At 41.6% G+C, this 23,420-nt stretch overlaps 1 protein-coding gene across 1 annotated transcript in view; it reads right to left on the bottom strand.

Moving 5' to 3' along the window:
* Positions 1-16,091: 16,091 nt before the first annotated feature.
* Ttc21b (tetratricopeptide repeat domain 21B) overlaps positions 16,092-23,420 on the bottom strand; it is a 61,103-nt gene continuing 53,774 nt past the window's right edge. Inside the window, exons 28-29 of the mRNA XM_038337985.1 lie at positions 17,983-18,050; positions 16,092-16,621 (exon numbers count right to left, since the gene is read on the bottom strand). Coding sequence (XP_038193913.1) covers positions 16,544-16,621; positions 17,983-18,050 — 146 coding nt within the window. The 3' untranslated portion in view covers positions 16,092-16,543. The remainder of the gene's footprint in view (positions 16,622-17,982; positions 18,051-23,420) is intronic.

Genomic DNA, 23,420 nt, shown 5'->3' with positions numbered 1-23,420 from the left:
AGCATCAGTCCTTCAAACACAAAGCACAGGGCTTGCCATAGTGATGGTCCATGAATTACTTTCAACTCATCTTAAAAATAACCTTTACTACTGAATGCTATTATTTCATTTTTAGAAATGGAAATAATAATAGTCACTTGGCCCTACCGGACACACTCCCCAAGCTGCTATCTAAACTTGGAAGCAAAGACATTTAATGGTGTGCTTACATCCGTCTGGATTCTTTCATTATAGTCTCCTTACACACCAGACACCAGCTCTTCTTGCAGAAGTATAACTACTGAAGAATGGCTTGGGGAATCTGTGCGCTGCACCGTGTATTTGATGTGCTTCCAGTTCAAGCAAAAGACCATTGACCAACAAAAGCACAACTCAGTTACTTCAGGAGTGATTCTAAATATACGTATTTATATATTTATATTGGTACACAATGAAAACCATACTTAAAAGGTTTAAAGGGCTGACTTTTGAATTGCATTATGTAGATTCCTAGAATCAAATACAAAGGGTTGAACATTTTCTAATCCAATCATTTCTTAAATTGGTATTAACAGATAATAATTTTTTCAAGGACTCTCCAATTGTTTTCCAGAAACAATTGAAAATTGTCCTTTAGTTTTTATTTACATTTCTTTAAGTTGTGTGTGTATGCGTATGTAGTGTATGTATGCTCGTATGTGGGGAGGTACATACCAGTATGTGGGTACACGTGGTTATGCATGTGTGTGCTGGGGCCAGAGGTCAGTATCAGGTGTCTTTCTCAGTTTCTACCTACCATTTGTGTGTGTGTGTGTGTGTGTGTGTGTGTGTGTATCTCTCTCTCTCTCTCTCTCTCTATATATATATATATATATATATTCATTATTGTATATATGATCTCTCTCTCTCTGTGTATACTATTACATTACACTGTCAAAGTATGGATTTACATGTTATGCTTGGTCCTCCCCAAAAGTGTCTCAGTTAATTAAGAGATTGCCTAGAAATAATGATAACCAGTGTTCAATTCTCAGAACAAACCTGGAAAACTACGTGCAGTAGCTTGTGTTTACAATCTTCTCACTGTGGAAGTAGAGGGACGCAGACCACTAGAACTCCATGGCTATCCAGCTACAATATATATATATATATATATATATATATATATATATATATATATATATATATATTCCTTAATATAGCCTGCTAGTTCTGTATGTATAATATTACTTGTATGTATGTTTTTAGGGATGACCATTTGTTATTGGATAATCAGTTAGTTTTCTCTTCCCTGAAGCTCTTCTCAGCATTCCTTAGTTTTTATGTAAGGTTGAGGCCTTGCAGGCTTTCCCCCTTCCGTTTTTGGCATACTTGCTTAATTCTAGTTGCAAGGTTCTAATTGAGTTTTTGGATTTTTCAATTCCATCTTCATTTCAGCTTGTCGTCTTTAATGTTTCTATCTGCTTTTTGAATTTCATTCTCAAGTTTTGGATTCTCAAGACACACTGACTTACACGATGTGCCTCCATGCAGGTATCAAAAAGCCAGCTAGGATGCAGCATGGGGGGAGGATGTTTCCAGACTGTGACCAAATGACTATCAGGAAAGGAAAGTGAGTGTTTAACTCAAAAGGCCACCAGGGAGAAATTAAATTATATACATACATCTTCACTCTTCTTGCCTAACAAAAGTCCAAAATCATGAAGGAAAAATTCCAAGGGAAATAAAAAGAGAGGGAAGGAAGAAGGAGAAGGAGAAAAGGAGAAGGGGAAGGAAAAACGGAGACGAGGAAGAAGTCAGTCGTCAAGACAAAACTAAAACTGCGTGGATAGAAAAGGATCTTGGAACAATCATTTTTTGTTAAATGATCTGAGAGTTAGAAAAGAAACCTATTCAATGTGGAATTGTGTTATCTAAATAGCACAGCACTCAGAGGGTGTGCAGCTTTTCCCATGGGTATCACCGTGAGGCTTGCGTTCGTGGAGGGGGTGTAATCTACAGCAAACAAACAGCCGCGCGTCAAGCCTGGAGCGCCAATCCGCTTCACTTCCAAGGAGGCTCGGCGAAAGATAAACAAGTGCCATCCCTTTCCTTCTGCTAATTTAAGCTTAAAATGAAAATCGAAAATCCCCAGGGTTGCTGAAAAAGGTCTTTGTTTTCAACAAATGATAGGCTTTAAATCCCATTCAGTCGCTACTGTTGAATATGGCTCAAGACAAAACTGCAGCCGCTTGCACTTCAGCGACCGGTGTAAAGGCTCGCTCTCGGGATTGCCTTAACAGATGCATTAACCGCATCCGCTCCAGCTCAGGACACGCCCCGCCCCCTCCCTTTGCTGTCTGGGTTTATCGGGTACGACTTTGGTCTCCCAAAGTGCCTCAGTGACTTGCAGCACTAAGCGGAACACCTCTCCGAGGAGATGGCGTGAAGAGTTCAAACCCCTCTGACGGACATTGCTTTAGGCAAGAATCTTTCTCAGGAGATTCTGACGTGTGCCCCTCTGCATTGCTTTGAAAGTCCCTCCCCTTTCTGAAAAATCTCCCTTATTCTCAAATATTACAAACTCCCTCTCCCTTTGAGACCCCCTTGCCTTTGCATGAACACGGGGACTTTACAGTTTTCCTTCGCGCTGATGTTCTAGAACACGCCATGTGTGCTAGCTGCACCGAAAAAATGCACCAGGAAGTGCACTAGCATCTGGGAGAGCTCAGCTCTGACTTCTTTTCATTTTTCCCAGCAACAAAGGATTTGCATCTGACGAGCAGCTTGGTTGTGATCAACACCCTAAGAAGATGCTTTGGGATTAAAAGGCCAGGGCATAGAATGATGCTTTTTGCTTTGGATTATTTGCTTAGAAACTCTAGCCAAAGCCAGTGAGCCATAGATCAAAGCCGGTTTCCTCGGCGATTTTAATGGCAGCTTCAGGTCTGAGTCAGCGACCTGGACCTTTCATTCATTCAGGCTGCCAGGAGAAGGGAAAGGGGAGGTCAGGTCCCTGTTGGGCTGAAACTCCATTCCCTGGCACCTGAAACAACTAGCCTCAAGGCTCAGGAGGCTGCCAGAGCTTCTCTACCTCAGACAGTAAATGACTAGATGCCATCGGGGTACCATTCTGGGAAGGAGGCTTTATCCCACAGTGGATGCTTTCCGTGCGTCTTAGGACAGGATCAAGGCCATCACCCGTCTGGTGCCAGAAGTGTTGGCTGCCCATGGCTCCCAGCTAAGCCTCTCCAGGAACTGTCCTTGGCATGAGATTGTTTTCTCTCACGTGGGTAGGGAGCAACCTGCCTGAGCAGTGCAGGGCCAGGCCTGGGGAAAGGTAGGTGAGGAGCTGGCCTTCTCAGCTGAATGTAAAACTGTCAGATTCTGTACTGATCAAAATATCACAGTTCTACATAACAATACCATCAGTATGGATAAATTTTTCTTTTTGCTAGAGACTTGGATATGTTTCCACATAAACACTGATCACACATTTATTTATATTTATTTTTTAATGTCTTGTACTTTATGATTTTTTTATGATTTTATTTTTTTTTAACAATGATGTGTTAATACAGTCACCATTTTGACTACTGAATATTTTGGACGGGCCTAAAATTTGCCTCCAGGCAAATGCCTCACTCATCCACTTTAACCTCGCACTGCTGGGTTGTTTTATCAGGGACAAAAGCCTGTCTACTTTGACTTAAAAAGGCCAATCCTGAAGGGGCTTCTTCAGCAGCAGAGAGGCCCCTGGAGATCAGCAGAATCCTGCTGCACAGTCCAGCCCTGCTTCTCATCCCTCTTTCTTTCATCAGTGTTATTCCCAAAGATGCTTCTTCAGGTGAACCTCTGTCTGTTTCCCCTGGGCGGTACCAGGCAAGAGAAATGAATATGGATTCACAGAGAGTCTGGGAAACTGTCCAAAATCCCACAGTCCCTATGTGCTGAGAATTCGGGATGGTCTCACATAAAGTCCTCGCTCTATCCTATAGACTAGGGCACAGCCCAACAGGTCAAAGGTAAGGCCAAAGACCCCTGCCATTCTCTTACACCGTCCCAGTGTGCTGCGGTAAGGTTCTGGGATTTCTGGGTGGTCAGCCTGAGATGACTCCAGCCTTGTAAGCAGCAGACCGACGGGCTTTCTTAAAGATGTCCGCATACCAATATCTAGAACAGCAGGTGTGCTAACTGTCAGGGCAAGAGAAACTGCAGATGTGGCTGCATTAATAGGGGGAGCACCTTGCTCTGTTCGTCAGGAACCACTTCAGGCCACTACAGGCACAGGCTCCTCACTAAAGGAGGAAGGAGACAGAAGTTAAGATATGATGACAGAAACCCATTGGAGTGATGTGATCATGAGCCCCCTCCTTCCCCCCGTCCACACACCACAAAAAATGCAGGTGGCTTCTAGAACCTGGTGAGTTCAAAGAACAAACTCTACATTAGAACTCCCAAAGGAAGACAGCTTGGTAACACCCTGTACCCTGCACCCTGCTTTCAGGCATAGAAGACCCATTTCAGACTTCTAACCTAAAGAGAGAGGAAAACAAACTTGTTCTATTGGGAGCCAACCACTGTGCAGTGATTTTCTTGGAACAGCAGTAGGAGACTAGTACACACCCCCCAAGGGCAGGACTTTTTCTCCCAACATCAGGGTTTCTCTCCCTGTCACTCTGACTTGCTCCTTAGCTGGAGGGGAACCCTAATGTAACTTGAAGAACTGGAGACAAGTTCAGCGAAGACTTCTCAGCTATACAACATTAGACAATTTTTTTTTTAAAAGAGCTTGATTGTGTGCAAGGATTGATCATCAGTACTGGTACAGATGGCCATGTTCTTTCGACAGATGGGAGTCTAGGATGGGCGGGACAGCTGCATGGAGGCAGCAGGATGATTGACAGAAAGGCAAGCACAATCCAGGAACTCTTTAGACAAGGACACTTTTTTTTTTTTTTTAACTGTTCTGATTTTTCCCCAATTCTTCAGCAATACTTTCATGTTTTTTAAGATAATATTTTACAAGTATATTTCCTTTACTCTGCTGATTCTGTGGTATTTGTCTAGTACTCAGAATATTGATTGTCTAAAACTATTTAGTGTGTGGTAGCAGAAGACAAAATGCCTATTATTTTCATGTGAAACCAAGGGTTCTGTTTTTCTCTTGTTCCTTGCTGCCTTGGAAGAGAGTCCAGTTTCAGATTCTCTTGTAGTTGAACAATAGAAGACTGGCCTAGGGTCATGCTGTTAACCATTTGTGTCTAAAGGACACCAAGGTTTATCATACAAGAGCTGAATGTTGGAGAACTTTCTATATTAGTTATTATGAAAATGATAAAATTTCTTGGATAAGAGCCACAACAGGAAAATTTGGAGCATTAACTAAATATAAAAAACATAAACAGAAGAGAGTTGATTAGAGAGAGGATCTTATGTTGTGTCCATGAGATGAGGGAGGGAGAGAGAGGCAGTCATAGTTTTATAGTTAAATGGCTAGGACCTTGAGCAACCTTGAAATGCTATTTTGCTCTTAGCATGTGTCAGCAAGGTGGGTTTACAGTGGAGTCATTATCAGACAGAGCCCTAGAATCCATCCGGAGACTCATCTCTTCCTCCCTAAGGGCTGGCTGTCTTCACTTGCCTTCTGCCTCTCCTGATAAGTTCACTTTACCAGATAACATCTTGTTTGTGCTGAGCCCCTGAAGGAGTGACACTCATCTATCTTCTTGGATTGAGCTTCCTTGTTTGACTGATGCTAACTCACAATGCCCCAGGACAGACATATGATCCCAAGAAGATGAAGGTGTTATTACTCACACTTGGAGAATGGCATAACAGGGGATCCTTAGGGCTCAAGGAAGCCAGCCTGATTTGATCCTCTCCAAGTTTCTCCTCATCTTTCAAAGCAGTTGAGATGGTAGTTAAGGTGCATTTTTACACAATTAAAAATATATAAATATAAAACTCTTAACACAGAAAGAGCTATATAAGGTTCAGAGAGTTCTATGCCAACACAATACCAAAATGTAGGCATATGGATCTTTATGACTGTCTTTGGTTGGGAAAGTGGAAAGCCTTGCAGTAGTCTGAGTAGACGACAGACATCTGGTAGGAAGGAAATAAATGGAATTGCAGTGTAGAGGCAGGTGTGCTGGTTTACTTGGGTGCTATGGCAAGAAAACCACACACTTCAGGCCATCACGGGCAACTTGATAAGACATTGTAGAAAAAGATGACAAAATGATGAGATGAAAATTTAATGTTTTCTCTATTTTTAATTAAAATATGCTTTTTAAATGTAGATGATTAGCTATGCCTGGGTATAGGATGGGTAGTTGATGAGCCAACATGGCTTGCACAGAATACAGTGTTGGAGACGGATGGTTAGCTGGCTTCCTGTGATGGTCTCATGGTTGGATAACCTAATATAACGGAAGGAGAGATCACAGACTAAAACAGGAAGCCAGAGGCAGGAGTGGGGGACAGTTTTTTTTTATAATAATAATCTGGTCTTGGAGGCTCTAACTGGAGTCTTGAGAGAACTACATTAATCTCTTCAGAGGTGAAGGTTTAGGTGACCCAGTCACCTTTCACTAGGTGAAATTTCTTCAAATTTCCGCTGCTTTTTAGTGTCAGAACACTAGGGCATATGCCTTGAGCACACATTCCGTTTGGGTGTGGGATTACCCTATATAAAATTAAACTATAATTAAAATTAAAATTGATTTTGTATATATTATATATTATATATTATATATAATATAATAGATTTATTATATATATTTTTATTTTAATTATATATACATATACATACATACACACACACACACACACACACACACACATATATATATATATATACATACACACATTGGTAAATGGATGTGGTAAATAAATCATGTTCTCTGAGCTCTACCCCTCATTTCTAAAATGAAAGGACAGTAACCTGAAATGTTAAGAGGCATATGCATTCCATAAGCAATGTCAATGACTTACTAACGACCAGAAGACACCCTGTTGTTGGAGATGAATGGCCTGACAAGGCGTTTCAGAAACGTATGCATAGTGCATTTTATCTCACTGCCAGCAGCTCCCGGCGTTCCACTAGGAAACTGCATTCGGACAGAGCAGCCCATTCTTTGCACTGCCTCCTTAAAGGCAAGTTCCTCAGTATCAAAGGTTGACGGCTGTGCTAGGAATAATCATTTGAGCCCAGAAATAAGATTTAGCTGTAAAACATACGTAAAAATGTTTTTCTTTGAAACGGTCTGGGGGCTGACCCTCAAGGAGTGCCCTGTCAGTGTGCACGGAGGATGACGTCGCATAGGTGTGAACAGGCTGAGTAGTCTGCCCTCAGGTTCCTTTGTGGTCCTTCCGGCTGGGGCTCCAGTATTGCTCCCTTATTAAGCACAATGCAGGGCATTTCCCACCTGCTCTGTGTGCCCTTCCGGCTCAAACCACATTCCTGACAGCAGGTCAGTGTTGAATCAGCTGCCTCCCATCTATAGGCTTGTTTGCATGTCAACAGTCTACCCTTAAGTACCATCTTAAACACCAGAAGCCAGAGGCTTCAAAAGCCGAGAGAATTTGCCCCGAGTCACACTGTTAAGAAGGCTGAAACCCCAGATTGTCTGGTTCCAAAGCACAAGATGCGACAGGGGCCTCTCTGTTCTTATCCACGATTAGAGGCAGGTCAGACCGAGTACAAAGTGGTGTGCCTCATGCTGTTCTAAGTCAGAGAGGGTCTATTAAAATTATATCGATCTGAACCAAACTCTGCTCCTGTATTGCACTGTCTCCTTAGAAAATAACCATAGAGGATGGGCTAGAAACGGTTTTAGAATTGTACTTAACTATTTTTACAATGCGAATCTCCAGCTGTCCCCTTTCAATTTGTTTTTGGTGCTGTTTGAAAGGATAGCATATCTCGTCTAGCTCTCTCGGCCACCGATGTAGGTTTTGCTACTCTTTTCACCTTCCACTATTTGCCTTCTGCCGGGGCTCCTCTGCCACCCACTGCAGTTCGGTTCTCAGCTGTTGAGGGAATAGCAGAGGGCTTCATTATTTTTTTTTAAGTTAGTGTGGATAAGAGGGAACAGAGCAGGTTCCTCCCAGACGCTGATTTCTAGTCGGCATGCTGCTTGGGTTCCCTGGATGAACATATTTCAGCCATCCTGTGCCTAAGGAGAAAAACACCACTCCTGGCTCAGGTCGCTATGGTAACCGATGCGCAGCAGGCAGCTGCTGTTTCATTTAACATCACTGGCTTTAAGAACTTGAGGGGAAAGTATACTTTCATATAAGAGAAAGGGGAAGGTGGGCAGTTTAATTAACGCATCTCAAGCTAATGCAAGGAAACAGGTCACTTGCTCTGTTTGACCGCATCTCTCCGAGTTCTATTTTAGGTCTGTATCAGATCTCAATAATCAAAGGACAGGATCTTTCTCTCATCACGTGTGAAGCGCACAGAGTGGGCAAGAGAGGAGAAGCAGGGGTTATGCCGGACCTTTAGCAGAGGATTTTTCACTTTCTAAAGCCATCTCAGCTTGAGCGTATACAGAATTGCTTTCTCTTCTCTCTCCCACAAAGGAGGCCTGAGAGATGGGTTGCTAGGCAACCTCACACCGAAGTCTGGGGCGCTTTGAAATTAACATAGCTGACCTCCCCATCATCTCTGCAGCTATGCTATTCAAAACCATTTTATAAGTCTGTAGGATTCAAGAAAGTAGATATAAAATGTAAATACAAAATAAAGAATAGGGGAAATAAATCCTTTTCAAGACAAGACCAAGATACACTCCATGAGCTAGGCAGCAATCAGGAAGGATAGGTGGAGGAGGGAAAACAGTGCTGGCTGTTGTAAATCAGAAACTCACATTGTTTAGTCATATAGGAAGACAACACTTTCCTCAGTATTTTTGGAAATATTTATAACTGCCAAGTAGACCATCACAGCAGAATCTGAAAATACTTAGGGTCCATGAAAAGATAACTCAGTTTCTAATGATGCCATTGCTTTATGTTCTTCACCACATGGTGGTTTGTTGAAAGCTTCAGAGTCTCCTCTCTCCTTTCTGTCACTACCTCATTAATGTGACACTGTTGGCGTGGGAAGAGATAGAACTCATTCTGCAGGGAGGGGAGCCTTTAGAAGGAAACGGCAAAGGTGCTCTATGGAACACAGCAGAGGCTGGTAGCTACAGGACATTCTTTCATGTGACTTTTTCAATGCTCCATGCCACTTGGGTATCGTTATGGGGACATTTTAAGACAGGCTGCATGGATCAATACTAAAAAATCAAAGTTGGCGGTGTGTGTGCTGGGCAGGGAGGACTGCAAACAAATGGGCTTCAGAGGGTTTTGTGTTTGTTGTGAGTGCTGGGGTGGGGTGATTCTGAACCACTTTCATTGGATTAATGAGAAACTAATGAGTTAGGATCCAGGGTTTCAGTATGAAGACTCATGGAAATAATTCTGGTGGAATCAAGAAGCTCTGTGGAATGATTTGGAATTGATGGGGTTTTGTGATTCCTAAAATATACATGTTCACATGAAAAGAAGTACACCTATGAGATCCATATATATGTGCTCTCATGCATGTATACATGTTTACTGACCGCAGAAAGAGTGCAATTTTCTACCCTGGGATCAAAGAACAGATTTCTGTACCCATATTTCAATTATTTTTCCTTTATTTATTTGTTGTATAAGTGTGTGGGTATACGGATTCTTGTATGTGTGTGGAAAATGGAGGATGATTTGTGGGTGTCAGGTCCCACCTTCCATTCTGTTGGTTATAAGGATCAAACTCCTGTCATCAGATTTGGCTGAAAATGATTTCAACCTCTGAGCTGTCTATCTCTTCTCCTACCTTAGGTTTGAATTTCAAATATCAACCCCCCCAAAAAGGGAATCATGTCTTTTCAGCCCCCAAAAGGGAATCATCTCTTTTCAGTCTTGTTTAAATGGCATAGAATGGAAATGCCTGGATTCCAAGGCCCTGGGCAGAGTAATCAGAAATTGAATTCAGGGGGCCTCCTCATGCTGGAAAGTAAGGAAGCACACATGGTAGACAGAAGTTTCTGTCCCATCCGGTCCCATGGCCATTCAGTCCCAAAGAAACACACAGAGGTTTATATTAATTAGAAACTGTTCAGCCTACTAGCTCAGGCTTATTATTGACTAGTTCTTACAACTTTTAACCCATAATTCTTGTCTATGTTTAGTCACGTGGCTTGGTACCTTTTCTCAGTAAGGTATTCTCATCTTGCTTCCTCTGCATCTGACTGGTGACTGTATCTCTGTTTTCCTCGACCCAGAATTGTCCTAGTTGGTTGTCCCACCTATACTTCCTGCCTGGCTACTGGCCAAACAGCATTTTATTAAACCAGTATGAGTGACAAATCTTGACAGTGTACAAGAACATTTATCCCACAGCAACACACACACACACACACACACACACACACGAATGATGCAGGGTGTCACAAGGTCACAGGAATTGGCTGAAGGGACTTCAGATGCCAAACCTGAAAAACCTTGAGCACCAGAATTATTAAAAACATTTAAAAATTATGAAAGATCCTGAAAACCTGAAATTCCTTGCCCTACAGGCTAAATTATAAATTTAAAATGGAGATAATATCCTTTCATATAATAAACTTCTGGTTGCTGAATGCTGTATATTGTAGGAGAAAGGGGTAATATCTCTTCTGGCCATCAAGAGGAAATGCAATCAGAGAAGACGAACAACACAAATAGAGGGACTTTTGGAAGAAGAGTGGGAAGCCTATGTGATACCCAAAGCGTCTCTTTATAGATTTATAGTTGTAAGGAGAAATAAAGCCATATATGCAGAACTCTGGGTAATCAAAGCTAATTCACCTGCCAGGCAAATGGACATGTGTGTTTTTTTTAGATGTGATTTTCTGAGGACATAACACTCATGTTCTGTGCTGGCCGTGGATGCTTATGATCTCAGGTGGAATTATCAGATAAACCCAAAATAAGTAGTATTACAGCATAAAAATCAGGTGCTGTGGGGGACTGTAGTTACCTAGAAAATGCATGGCATAAAAGACAGAGAAAGTTTGAAACTAAAGATTTATTTATTTTATGTATATGAGCGCTCTATTGCATGTATACCTGTACGCAGGAAGAAGGCATCAGATCCGACTATAGATGGTTGTGAGCCACCATGTGGTTGCTGGGAATTGAACTCAGGACCTCTGAAAGAGCAGTCAGTGCTCTTAACATCTAAGCCATCTCTCCAGCCCCAAAGTTTAAAATTTAAACAAGGCTAAAAAGACAGCAGCTGACCAGAGAGTAGATCCTAATCCAGAGGTGAGGCTGGGAGTTGAGAGAGACCCTATGGGATCAATTGGCAGTAAGAGGCGAGAAGGTATTGTATCCATTCTGAATTTCCTAATGTTGATAATGGCCACAGTTTGACTACACAGGCAACTATCTTCTTAGGGAAGAAATTAATTAAGGGTAGAGGTGTGTGTAACTTACATACCACACAACCCCATCTTGGGATGCTCCGAAAGAACAAGCCATGGTTATTGATATGTGATTGTGTGAATGCATATAAAAATTGCACTTATGCAAAGATAAAATATTAGATACTTCAATAAGTCTCTGAGTAAATATCTGTTTTGGTTTGGGAGCCTCTACCGTCTTTTCATCTATGCAACTCCCTCCAAATCTGAAATGATTTCCAAATGAATTGTTTATTTAACTGTTCATATCTGTTGGTGGAAAAATTAATTTATACTGGAATACAAATGGATCCTTAACATTTTAAGAAACATATGAAGGACCGGACGGATAGCCTAGTGAGTATTTATAAAGAAGCCTGATGAGTTGAGTTCTGTTCCCCAGAATCCACAGAAAGAAATGGAGGCATGATGATACCACTCTGTAACCCAGTACTGGAGAAGAAAAGACAGCTTCATTTCTGGGGCTTGTCGGTCATCTTAGCACACCTGGCAAGTTCCAGGACAATGAGACACTCTGCCTACAACACACAAATGACAAAGCATAAAAAGTGTGGGTGGTCCCCAGGCATCAAAGCTAACGTTTTTCTCTGGCCTCTATGTGCCTGGATACACATAGAGACATGCACATGTGCACAATCCAACACTCATGTATATTCACACACACACACACACACACACACACACACGAACAGAACCAGAAAAATATATGATTAATCAACACATCAAATAAGACATGCTTTAACTGCAGAGAAATGACACCAGGTTATAGGCCCATGTCTATCTTGTGTGGCATGTGTTCACGTATTTAAATTTGCATATATATATACACACACACACATACATATATATGTGTGTGTGTGTTTAGACTTTCCTCTACTCTGTGATTCTTGCATCACACTATCTTCTGCACCTTACTGTGTCTGTCCTGATGAGCATAAATAGCAATTTTCCAAAAACACTGCTATCAGGCAGGATTTCTCATATATTGAATCGGCGGATTTCAATGGTCTCGCTGTGGTTTCACGGAAAGAACACTTCTGCAGGTCAGCATTTTGGCTTCACCATTTTTCCTGAGAGCAGCTAAGCTTAGGGAGCCTTCCAGTGATAGCTCAATCAGATGCTGCCGTCTACCGCCAAGCACCTGTCCTGCTGCAAGTGTTTTCTCAGGCGCTTACATCACTTCCCCCATTAAAAATACAACCAGGCTGCCTTGGGCAGAAACGGAAGTAGTAATTACCTTCTTAAAATATCCCTGTTTTCTTAAAAACAGCTTAAGATTGCCAAAAGAACTTGCTTGAAGGAAGATAAAAATAACCCACACTATTTGACAGCAGGCTGGCTTAAAGACTGCCTTCTCTTCTAAGGTTCACCCCTCGGAAGGAGGCATTCAGAACCCCGTTGCTCAGCTGTCTTCATTTATGGGCTCAGATTGCATTCGTGGGCAGCGCGCCAGCTTTCCCGATGAGCACTGTAAGGCAGATTGCAAAGTGAAGCGTTTGCCTCAAAAACATCTGGCTCTAAAGAAAGGTGGGAGGAGCTAGGTGACACACTTTTGCTCAGAACTGTGATTTATCACGTCTAGTGCCAAACCCCCCTGCCCCCATCTCAAATCTGTAAGGCCGACTTCTAACAACCACAACTCGGAACATGGAAGTTAGTGGGAAAGTCCCTCAAGTCCAAGCCAGACAGGGGCCAAGACTTCATGTTTATGCAGGACAAGGGGCTGCCCTTTGGTCAAGACTATTTACTATAAAACAGCTAAAGCCCGTTAGCATAAGTGCTCCTCCAAACACCTTAGTACAGCCTGTCTCCCTCCGAAGTTTCCTCTCTTCATTTCTTTACAAAAATTGTGCAGCTCTGACTCGTTCTTCTATAGTTCCTGCACCCCCCTGTTTTCCTACTTACACTTTCCCAAATCTCTGAATTCTTCTCCCTTCAATAGTGACTGGCTTTTCCACATAAATATTTCAATACCAAATACTTCTTTCTTAAAAATTAATCAGGCAAGTCAAAACTTCTCTTAACCCTTTTCTTTCCACTGTCCTTTATCTAAATATTAGACTTCTAAATATCTGTCTATTCTGTCTCCTGATCCTTGCCTTCCATTCTCAGGGTGTCACTAGTCTACATAGCTCTTAGCCCCTTTGGGTGAGGAATTCTCCGTGTGATCCTTCAAGGGCTCCTCTGTCCAGTCAGTCAATGCCATTTCCTGGAAGTCTCTTGTCTGTCTTCTCACTCTGGATCTCAGGCAACCAAAGGAAATTAGAATATATTTTGTGGGGACAATTAGAAAAAATTTGACTTAAGAAATGAATGTCAGCTCTTTTTTCTGACTCATATTTGCTAAGAGCTTTGAACAGTGAAAAGGAAGCTTGCAAAGGTTGCCCTCTAAAAATTATATTTAAAATGTTACATTTTTATTGTAAAATGTTTATTGTTGGCTTTCATCATGGCAAAGAAATAATTATAACTTAAATTATAATTATAAAGCAAGAATATATAAATATATGTGATATATATGTACATATATTCAGTCTTGTGTATGTGTGTATATAGGGACTGTTATATATGGGTCTGGGTTATTTTTTTAAATTTTACATTTTGAAAAATGGTATATAATTTGAACAATTATACTTTTCAGCTTTTACAATTTTAAACAGTTAAATATCTTTGGAAAAATTTACTGTTTGAATGTATTTAATATCTACATAGCAATCCATCATTAGATAAATGCGAATATATTTGGTTCTTTCTTTCTTTTTTTTTTTAATGTGAACAGTGTCAGTTCAGTGACACCAAAAAAAAAAAAAAAAAAAGCCATGCTGCCCATGGCCCCTTCATCCCTGAGTACTCCCGCTGGTGCTTCTCTAAACAGGGCAGGTGATCCGGGGAAAGATTCGCTGTGTGGCCTTATTTCTAGGGCAGTGCACAAGCACAGCGCTTGCCGTCCATGCATTATTTATAAAGAGCTCAATCAGCACCAACAGTGCCACATGAGTCTCTGGAAATGACTTGTCTTCTTTGGCCGCTCTTCTCAGAATCTTGATTCCAATCTACTTGAACCCTAGTCTAAAGTTCAACCTCAATCCCTCCACCATTCCTGTAGGAAGCCCTCCCCTCCCAGGCTTGCTATGGGTTTTCTTGGCTTTGGGGGAAGGAAACTATTTTCCCCAGGATACCCCCACTTATCACACCAAAACTGTAAAAATCAAAGCATGCTAAACTTCCAAAGACTCCTTTTTCCCTGAGGGCATTTATTGAGAGCCAGGCTCCATGGAAGTTTCTTCTACCTGTGGGACTTGTGACTCTTTTCCATCCTGAAGGTAGGCACAAACATCTACTCAATGTACCGCAGCTGTTGAAAGTGTAGTTTGGAGTGGTAGCTGCCTAATCTGAGCTTCAAGTTTCACATACTTGTGATTTAGAGATGTCATAAAAAAAAAATCAACTCAGCGGAGAAAAAATATTCAGTCAATACTGAAAAGTTTAGATAGGGTGGCAGGAGCCAGCGTGGTAGGATGGTTACATGGAAACCAGCCTGGGTCTGGCAATGGCTTTTCTGAAGTGAAAGGAAAAATAACGAAAGGAGTAGGGCCGTTCAGGGACTGTGCCCCGAACGCCCACCCTCGGATATGCTCTTGCTCCAGCACGGCTGTACTCCTAAAGGTTCATAATGTTCACAAACAGCACTACCAAGGGGGACCAAGTGTGCAAATATACGAGTCCGTGCGAGGATGTCTCACAGGCCAACCCCACGCACAAGCGCACAGTCTGAAGGGGGCAGAGGAAACAATGAGGAGTCTCACCACTGGGGAAGAATCCTCTTTCAGCAGCTGCTAATGCTCACACTTCTTCACATAGGGGTTGGGTAGTTTGGAGTCTCTAGAATAAGAATAACACATTTTCCCAGAGTTGTGATGAGCAAGTGTCGTAAGACATGTAAAAGTGTTTTTATTAGATATGAAATAGTTCCTAAATGTCATTATCAGAGTTTTATGAAATGTTATAATTGCAATTTTGGTGAAGGATGATTGGAATTTTATAGCCCATAATTGGCACTAGCGGGACACAAAAATCACAGAGATGTGATTTCCAAAGTAATCTATTTTAAAGAAAACCAATTATTAAAATATTTTATTGCAAGTGAAAATAAAACTGAAGACTATTATATTTTTAAAGAACTGGAAAAGATGATGTAGATGAGAAACTGAAGAAAACGCTAAGGACTGAGCTGGCTAAGATTCGGGCATTGTGATGTAAAAAGCCGAGCCTGGCTATGGAAGAGAGCTATTAGCCAGGGCAGGGCCTGCAGCTGCGCTCGCTCCCCTTCTGTGCTTTCTGAGTCCCTGGTGACCAAAAGCAACGCCCATGCTTCTCAGCAGACCTGTGCCTCCGACCCATTAGAGACACGGACTGGAATACTTCACTCAGTCCTGTGGCTTTTGGGTAAGAACTGCCAGGCTACCTATTTAAACAGGTTTCAGAAAGTGGCCATTTAATATTGCACTAGCTTTGAGAGTAGGAAGCACAAACATAACAAAGGAAGAAGGCAAAGCATGCTTTCAAACTTTTCCAGGAAAGGTTTTTCTAAGAAATGCCATTTCCTCCAATATGTAACACTGCAGATTGTCCTGTGAGATTATCTTTATTCTACAAAACAACGTATCTTTTGAGTTCTGAGAAAAATGAAAACCATTTTATTAAAATATACATTTAACATCTTTTTATAAATTACATGAGATTATATCATAAACTATAATAAAAATTAACAGATAACTGTAGACTTTAAATAGGATTGTTGAAAACCTAATGCTCTTTAGAAAAGATATAATACCTAGACCTTAACAAAAATATCCTCTGTAGACAGGAGCTAGCCTTTATCACAGAACTACCTCATTTGCGGCTAACGGAAGAGGAAAGCCGGCTCTCACCCAGCCTCTCCACCAGCAAACACCACAGAAGATGTTCATCCGTGGACAGCAGCAGCCTCTGCTGGAGAAGGGGGAACAGGCTTCTGTGACCATGTCAGCTGGAGGTGTGTGGCATCCCTGCCACCTCCTGCTCAAAGGAAATAATCATTTTCATGGTCTTAAAGATGCACGGGCCTTATCAAGTATATCCTTTCTGATTTTGGGGTAAGCTGGATGCGCTTCAAGAACCTGGGAAAGAAAGCCAACATAAATTGTAATGAACGGTTGAGAACGAGGGAACCACGACTCTTACTATAAATGGGCATTGCGGCCATAACTATAAGGTTGCAAAGGCGACCACGGCTGTAGTGGTGACTCATTTAGATGAGCAGGTATGAGCAGCAGACTATGGAACACATGGAAACATCCCATACGCGCTTCTAAACAAAAGGCTTAGAGGGCAACTTATAATACTTCTGTAACTTAGCTACTTCAGATGGCTAACAAACTCTGGGCGATGAAGTTACAGGGAGCATGCATCAGCTTTCCCTGGACTGTTGGAACACTCAGATTCTGGGAATACCATGTCTAAGAGTGAGGAGCTGCCGGTTTAAAAAGACAGAGTTCTATCAGTGACCCTAATATGCACTAGGATGCACAGCCTTGCTTTACTGTGCACTCTTACCCCTAGTGGGAGTCTAGAGCACGGTCTCTGTAGCGTCCACAGTTACCTTTGTGGGAAACGCTGCTTTACAGATTAAACAGTCAACAGCAGTCCCCTCCCCAGATGTTCAATACAACAAGATGGGAACATAACTCTCTGATCAAAGGGACCTGAAACCATTTTAAGGAGCTTATTCTGGAATTCTTGCCCTGCTTGGCGGATCACTGAGACAGGGCAGGTACAAAGGAGCTGTGGAAATTCTAAACCTGGAAAGAACTTAAATACACTGTTTTAATTGTGGGGTTTTAATGGAATGAAATGCAAAAGTACTTTTTATAGAGTAATTTTATCTGTAATTTACAAATCAAAATTCTCTAATAAATACATTTAAATACAGTCAGTTCTACTTAAAATAACGACCTGGGAAACCAGTATTATCTTCACATGTGTGCCTGGTGCTGCAGAAATCAGAAAGGATGGTGGAGCCCCTGGACCTGAGTTACAGGTGGTTGAGAGCTGCACATTAGCGCTGGCAACCAAACCTGAGCCCTCTGCAAGAGCAGCAAACGTCCCTAACTGCTGGGTCATCTCGCCAGGCCTTCACATATCTTCCAAACTGGGTTTTGTTTAACATGTTTTCCCTACTAGCCTATGTCTTTAAAATGACACAAGCACTTTACTACTTGAAGTCCATTCATAAGCACGTCCTTGCTTTAAATAAACTTATTTTCTAAATTTTGAGCTGACACTGATAATTTCTCCACAATTTATTTAATAAACTAGCTAAAGGACTGCATTTGTCTATTGCTTTCGATTGGATTACATTTTGAGAGTACAAGAAACTTGTCCACCTGTGCCTTGTGTTATGAGGCCTGTCCTTTAAGAGCTGAGCCGCCTCTCTAGCCTCCATCTGCACTAGCAAAGAAACTGTAATTTCAGCATTTACCTGGTGACAAATGTCAATTGCATCCACATATCGCTTTGCTTTTAAGTAGTTAAATGCCAATTTGTAACCTGTTAAGACAGAAAACAAAATACAGTGGTATATGCTTTTTTCCTTCCTCTTTTGTTGACTCATTAGAGAAGCCCCGAGGGAGGCTGTTGGCCAAGCTAGCACAGAAAAGTGACGTGGTATTAGAAAATGAAGGGAAATTAAGACGAGTAACCAGAAAAGAGCAAAGCTAGAAAAAAGGATGGCAGTGAATACCTGTTGGGAGAGACACTGCACAGTGTACTGAAGAGGTCTCATTGGTTTCAGGTTACAGTAAAAAGTCATCAAAAGGCAGTAAAAAAACACCATACACACTAATTTATATGGCACAGGTTCATTTTGTATTTATTAGGGAAACTGATTTCTGTAGCCAACCTTCTATTAGGAGAGGATGTACCTTATTTAAGCAATTGGATGAGTCAATGAGTAATTTCAGACACAGAGAGATTCCAGTCATGAGCCAATCCCAGAATGTTATAGCAGGAGTCTAAACCACAGGAAAAGGGTGTGGTATTTGAAATGGAAGGATAAGGCCTAGGATGAGCTGGCTGGGAATCAAAAACACTTCCTCTTTCAGGTGGGGGGGGGAGACTGGGATGACTACATCTGTCAAGACCGGTGAGTGGTGAGACACAGAAGAAACAAAACCCCTTCAGAGTCCTTGCTTACAAGACAGCAAATCAGAGAGCAGCACAGGTGATTTGTCATCAGATGTCCAATTAACGAACAGTAAGTCTTGTCACAATTTTGCACACCAGAATGTCACTCTTCTAGTGTTGACAACTGGAAATTTTAAGACACCCAAAATGATTATTGCTCTCCTACAAGAACTTCAAGAAAGAGAAAACTAAGATTACAGTTTGGGCGGCTGGGAAACAAACGGGCAGCCTCTGCCTACAGGTCCCCAAGTCCTGGGAGGAGAGGGTAAGTATTGATGCCCAGTTTAGAGCTGAGCCGTTCTCATCCTCTCATTACCTGCACCTTGGCCATTTGTGAGTTTCTGAGTCACCATCTACTGCAAATAGAAACTTCTCAGATGAGGGTTCAGAGGTACATTAATCTATGGGGATAGCAATACGCCATTCATTAGGGGTCAGTTTAATACTCTGGCCATTTAGCAGAATAATTCTAATCGGTTCTCCTTTAGGGCCTATGGCATGCTAACCACAGATTCTTGGCCCAACAGTGGTGCCAAGTTTGGGTTTCATCTTGAGAACAGGAGTTAAATCCAATTAGAAAGCGGGTGGTTACTCCCAGGACATTTGTGCCACTAGTCCATAATGGCTATGTCTTGTCAGGAATGTTATTATTGTATCTCACAGATTTCACATCTGGGAAAAATAGTAACTTTTCTCCTCCAGTAGTGTGAACATCAGTTTTCAGCACTGTGGAATATCAGTTTTCAGCACTGTGAAAGCCAGCCAGCAGGGAAGCTAATTTAGTATCTTCAAGTTCACTGACTCAAGTTTGTGATACTGTCAGAAATAGGGTCAAGTCCAGGGTAACCAATAGCACTAACAGTATCCTGTAATGTTTAGGTACCTATGAGACCTCATTGACCAGTAATTCCAAAAGGCGAAACCCAGGTGACAAATAGGAGACATGTGTCCTCTGTATCCTACAGAGCCACTGTACATATGAACTTGCAGTGGTTATGATAGCACACACAAACCCCGTGCAAACACAAGCCAGACCAAGTCCCAAGATGGAGGGGAAAGTGGGCACAAATCCCAACATTACTGAGGAGTCATTAGCAATGGATAGCTGCTAGGAGAGGGAGAGTCAGTTTCCTTTAAGACTGTTGACATTGGTAGGCTGACGCACTCCAATGGAAGGCCACACATTATGAATATGTGGGCAGTCAAATTGGACTCAATAGGTGAAAAAAAGAGAGAGAATACAAGTTTGGTGGGTAGGGAAAGGAGGTAGATATTGTAGAAATTAGGGCAGGAATGAATATAATAAAACAACTGTGCCTCATCCAGGTGGTGGTGGCGCATGCGTTTAATCCCAGCACTCAAGAGGCAGAGGCAGACAGGTCTCTATGAGTTCAAGGCCAGTCTGGTCTACAAGAGGACAGGCTTCAAAGCTACAGAGAAACCCTATCTTGAAAAAAAAATTGTGCCCCCCAAATTACTGCTCAAACAACTAATGAAAACTGAAAACTTAAGAAAGAGAAAGGTAAAAACAGGATAGCTATTTAACATTTGACTACTTGTTGAAATATTATTAATATAAAATAATGTAAAATAATAGATGTTTAATTTTACATCTTAAAATAGAAAACAGGAAAATAAAAATGTTGCTCATGGGCTCCAATGAAAGGACTGTGTTGTAGCTTCATGTCTGTTGCTGTGATAAAATACCATGATCAAAGCAACTTAAGGGAGGAAAGGGTTTATATAGCTTACACTTCATGTATAGTCCATCATTTCAAAGAAAGCAAGGTAGAATTCACACTGCTGGTCATGTCACATCCACATCCAAGAACAAAGAGAGAACAAATGTATTTTTTGCTTACTTGCTCTCTGCTTCGTTTTCTCTTCTACTGTTAAGGAAACCCTGCCTAGGGAATAGTCCTGTCCACATGGGTTGGGTTTTCTCACATTAAATTAATAAGACAGTTCACCACAGGCATGCCCACAGAACAATCTGATCAATTCCTCTACCGAGGATCTCTTCTTGGGTGATTCCAGGTTGTGACATATTGAAAATAAAAAGTGGTCACTGGCTGGAACGAATTTTTAATATTTCAAACAAACATTTAAAAATACTAATTGAAAAATATAATCACATGGCAGAAAAAGAAATAAGAATTATCCCAAATTCACAATGTTTGGTATAAATATGTATGGATGTAAACCTTAAATATACATACATGTGCCTATGTAAAAGTGAAAACAAGTTTCTGTGAAGTAAATTCAAGGTTACAACCAAGAAATTCTAAAATGGACTAATATCCAGTGATATTTTAAAATAAAAGAATTTACGATGTCATGTCACATCAAACACAATTTATGTGAGAACTACTCACATACATAAGTGTGGGTGGTTTTCTGGATTGCTAACTGTGGTAGTTTAAAAGAAAATGGCCCCCAAGGGGGTGGTACTATTAGGAGGCGTGGCTTTGTTGGAGTAGATGTCTTGTTGGAGAAAGTGTTCCACCACGAAGGTGGGCTTTGAGGTCACCTGTATGCTCAAGCCACGCCCAGTGAGAAAGTTCATTTCCTGTTACCTGCAAGGTGTAGAATGTTCAGCTCCTTCTCCAGCACCATGTCTGTCTGCATGCCACCGTGTCCTGCCATGGTGATGATGGACTAAACCTCTGAACTGTAAGCCACCCAATTAAATGTTTTCCTTTTAAGAGCTGCCATGGTCACGGTGTCTCTTCACAGCAATAGAACACTAAGAAAGTGACTACTTTGGAATCACAGGCACATGGCCCGAGTTTTTGGTTTCCAGTTTGCTTAACTATTAAGAAAACGATTATTAACCTCTCATAGTATAATTATATTTGTTTTTGTTTTTACTTATGGCTATGGGTGATAATTCATGTGTGATATGCACCACTTGCATGTCTGGTTCCAGAAGAGGAAGTCAGCTCCCCTGGAATTGGAGATACAGATGGCTGTAGGCCATCCTGTGGGTGCTGGGAACAGAGCCTGGGACATCTGGAAGTGCATCTAGTGCTCTTCACTGCTGAGGCATCTCTCTAGTCCCTCTTAGTGCAACTTTAAAGATTATATGGTAATCTTATTATGGAATGTTTTTAGGAACTTTGGAGTACCACATAAATAATAGCACCTTTTTTCTGACAAACTCTATATTAAAAACCATGACTTGAATGTTGGAAGTCAATAAGGTTATCTTGAACAAAAGCAAAATGAGAAAGGAAATAAAGGGCTAGAAAGCACAAGGAACACGCGTAATACAGGCATGCAACATCTCTCAAAAGTGTGCACAATCAATTATAGGGCAAGCGGGAGAAAGGAAAAGCGAACCAGCAGTCTAGCGACTGCCATGTAACCTTCCCTCACTGGCTCTCAGTTCCTAGTGCTCCTCTAGTTAGAATAATATCTCATTTTAAATGTGTTCTTGTGCATAGTTAGACAAGGTACACAACTATATGTATATATTATATGTGAATTATAAATATATTACCGGCATTTCTATCTTGGTGCCATTTGCAGTGACAGCACCCGATTCTGAATGCTATGGAAACAGTACGTAGATTCCAAGGGTCTCTTGACAAGTGAAAGTGAAATGCACTGTGAATTTGCCCGGTCAGACTGGAGGAGTGGATACAGTGACAGTCGGAAAGGGGAAACAAAATAATTGAAAATGTCGGAGGAACAGCTATGAAAGGAATACTGGGACAGCTGCCAAGATCATTTATAAACTACAATAATGTAAGGAAAAGCTGGCAGGCTGGAGTCTTCGTGTTTTCAGAAGCTTTCCAAGGAATGGAGTATATAAATAACTTGGAAACATCTTACTCTGGAATAAATTATGAACATTATTTATATTTTATGGGTATTTCGAAATTTACATGTTACAAGGCGACTCTACCTCATGTGATGTACAAAATGAAATGGAATAAAAACTTCTAAACAATCATTAGCTCCTGCACTTTGTCTAATCCAGTGATTTAGCAGATCCCGAAGACACACAGTCAGGGCCGGGCTACACAGGTGGCACCGAGTGAAGGAAGAGTGTCTGACTATAAGTCAACCCCGCGACAGCTCTTACAGACTGGGCCCATCGCAGGCTAAGCCATGAAATCGCCTAATCTAATGAAAACATCAACACCTTTATACTCACAAATGAGCCAAACCATATTTAGAAACACAATGACATGCAGTAAAGCAGATCCGAAGGGACCTAGCGAATAAAGCAGTTTTACAGGCTTTGTGGCCACAGAAACTTTCTCCATCACTCTCTCTCAGCTATAAAAAGCCCGCCAATGTTTTAAGGGAGCGTAGGTGAAGTCTGCTTAGCAGTTTCAAAAGACCGTGTCAAATGGGAAAGATGACAGTCTTCTCAGAAGAAAAGAAAGTACCTGAGGGTCACATCAGGAGGAAGTTCCACTGGAGGCCATCCTCTGCGAGAGGGAAGGACACTAGACTGCACCACAAGACAGATCTGTACTGCTTCAGTGAACCAGACTCAGCTCAATGGGAGGAGCCCCATTACCAGGAGGCTGAGGCTAGTCACTGAGCACACTTCTGATGTCACCCAACTGTTCTGAGACTCTAGACTGATAGTCTTCAAGCAAGAGTCTACAGATACAACTAAAGATGGCTCTAGATGCTTAGAGTAACGCAGCCCTTTAACACCCCAAAACTGTACTTGAAAGGCTTTAGAAGATCAACAAAAGAAACGTAGGTGATGAT

The sequence above is a fragment of the Arvicola amphibius genome, chromosome 7, assembly GCF_903992535.2.
Source record: "Arvicola amphibius chromosome 7, mArvAmp1.2, whole genome shotgun sequence".
Lineage (NCBI taxonomy): Eukaryota > Metazoa > Chordata > Mammalia > Rodentia > Cricetidae > Arvicola > Arvicola amphibius.
This window is presented reverse-complemented; position numbering and strand designations above follow the sequence as displayed.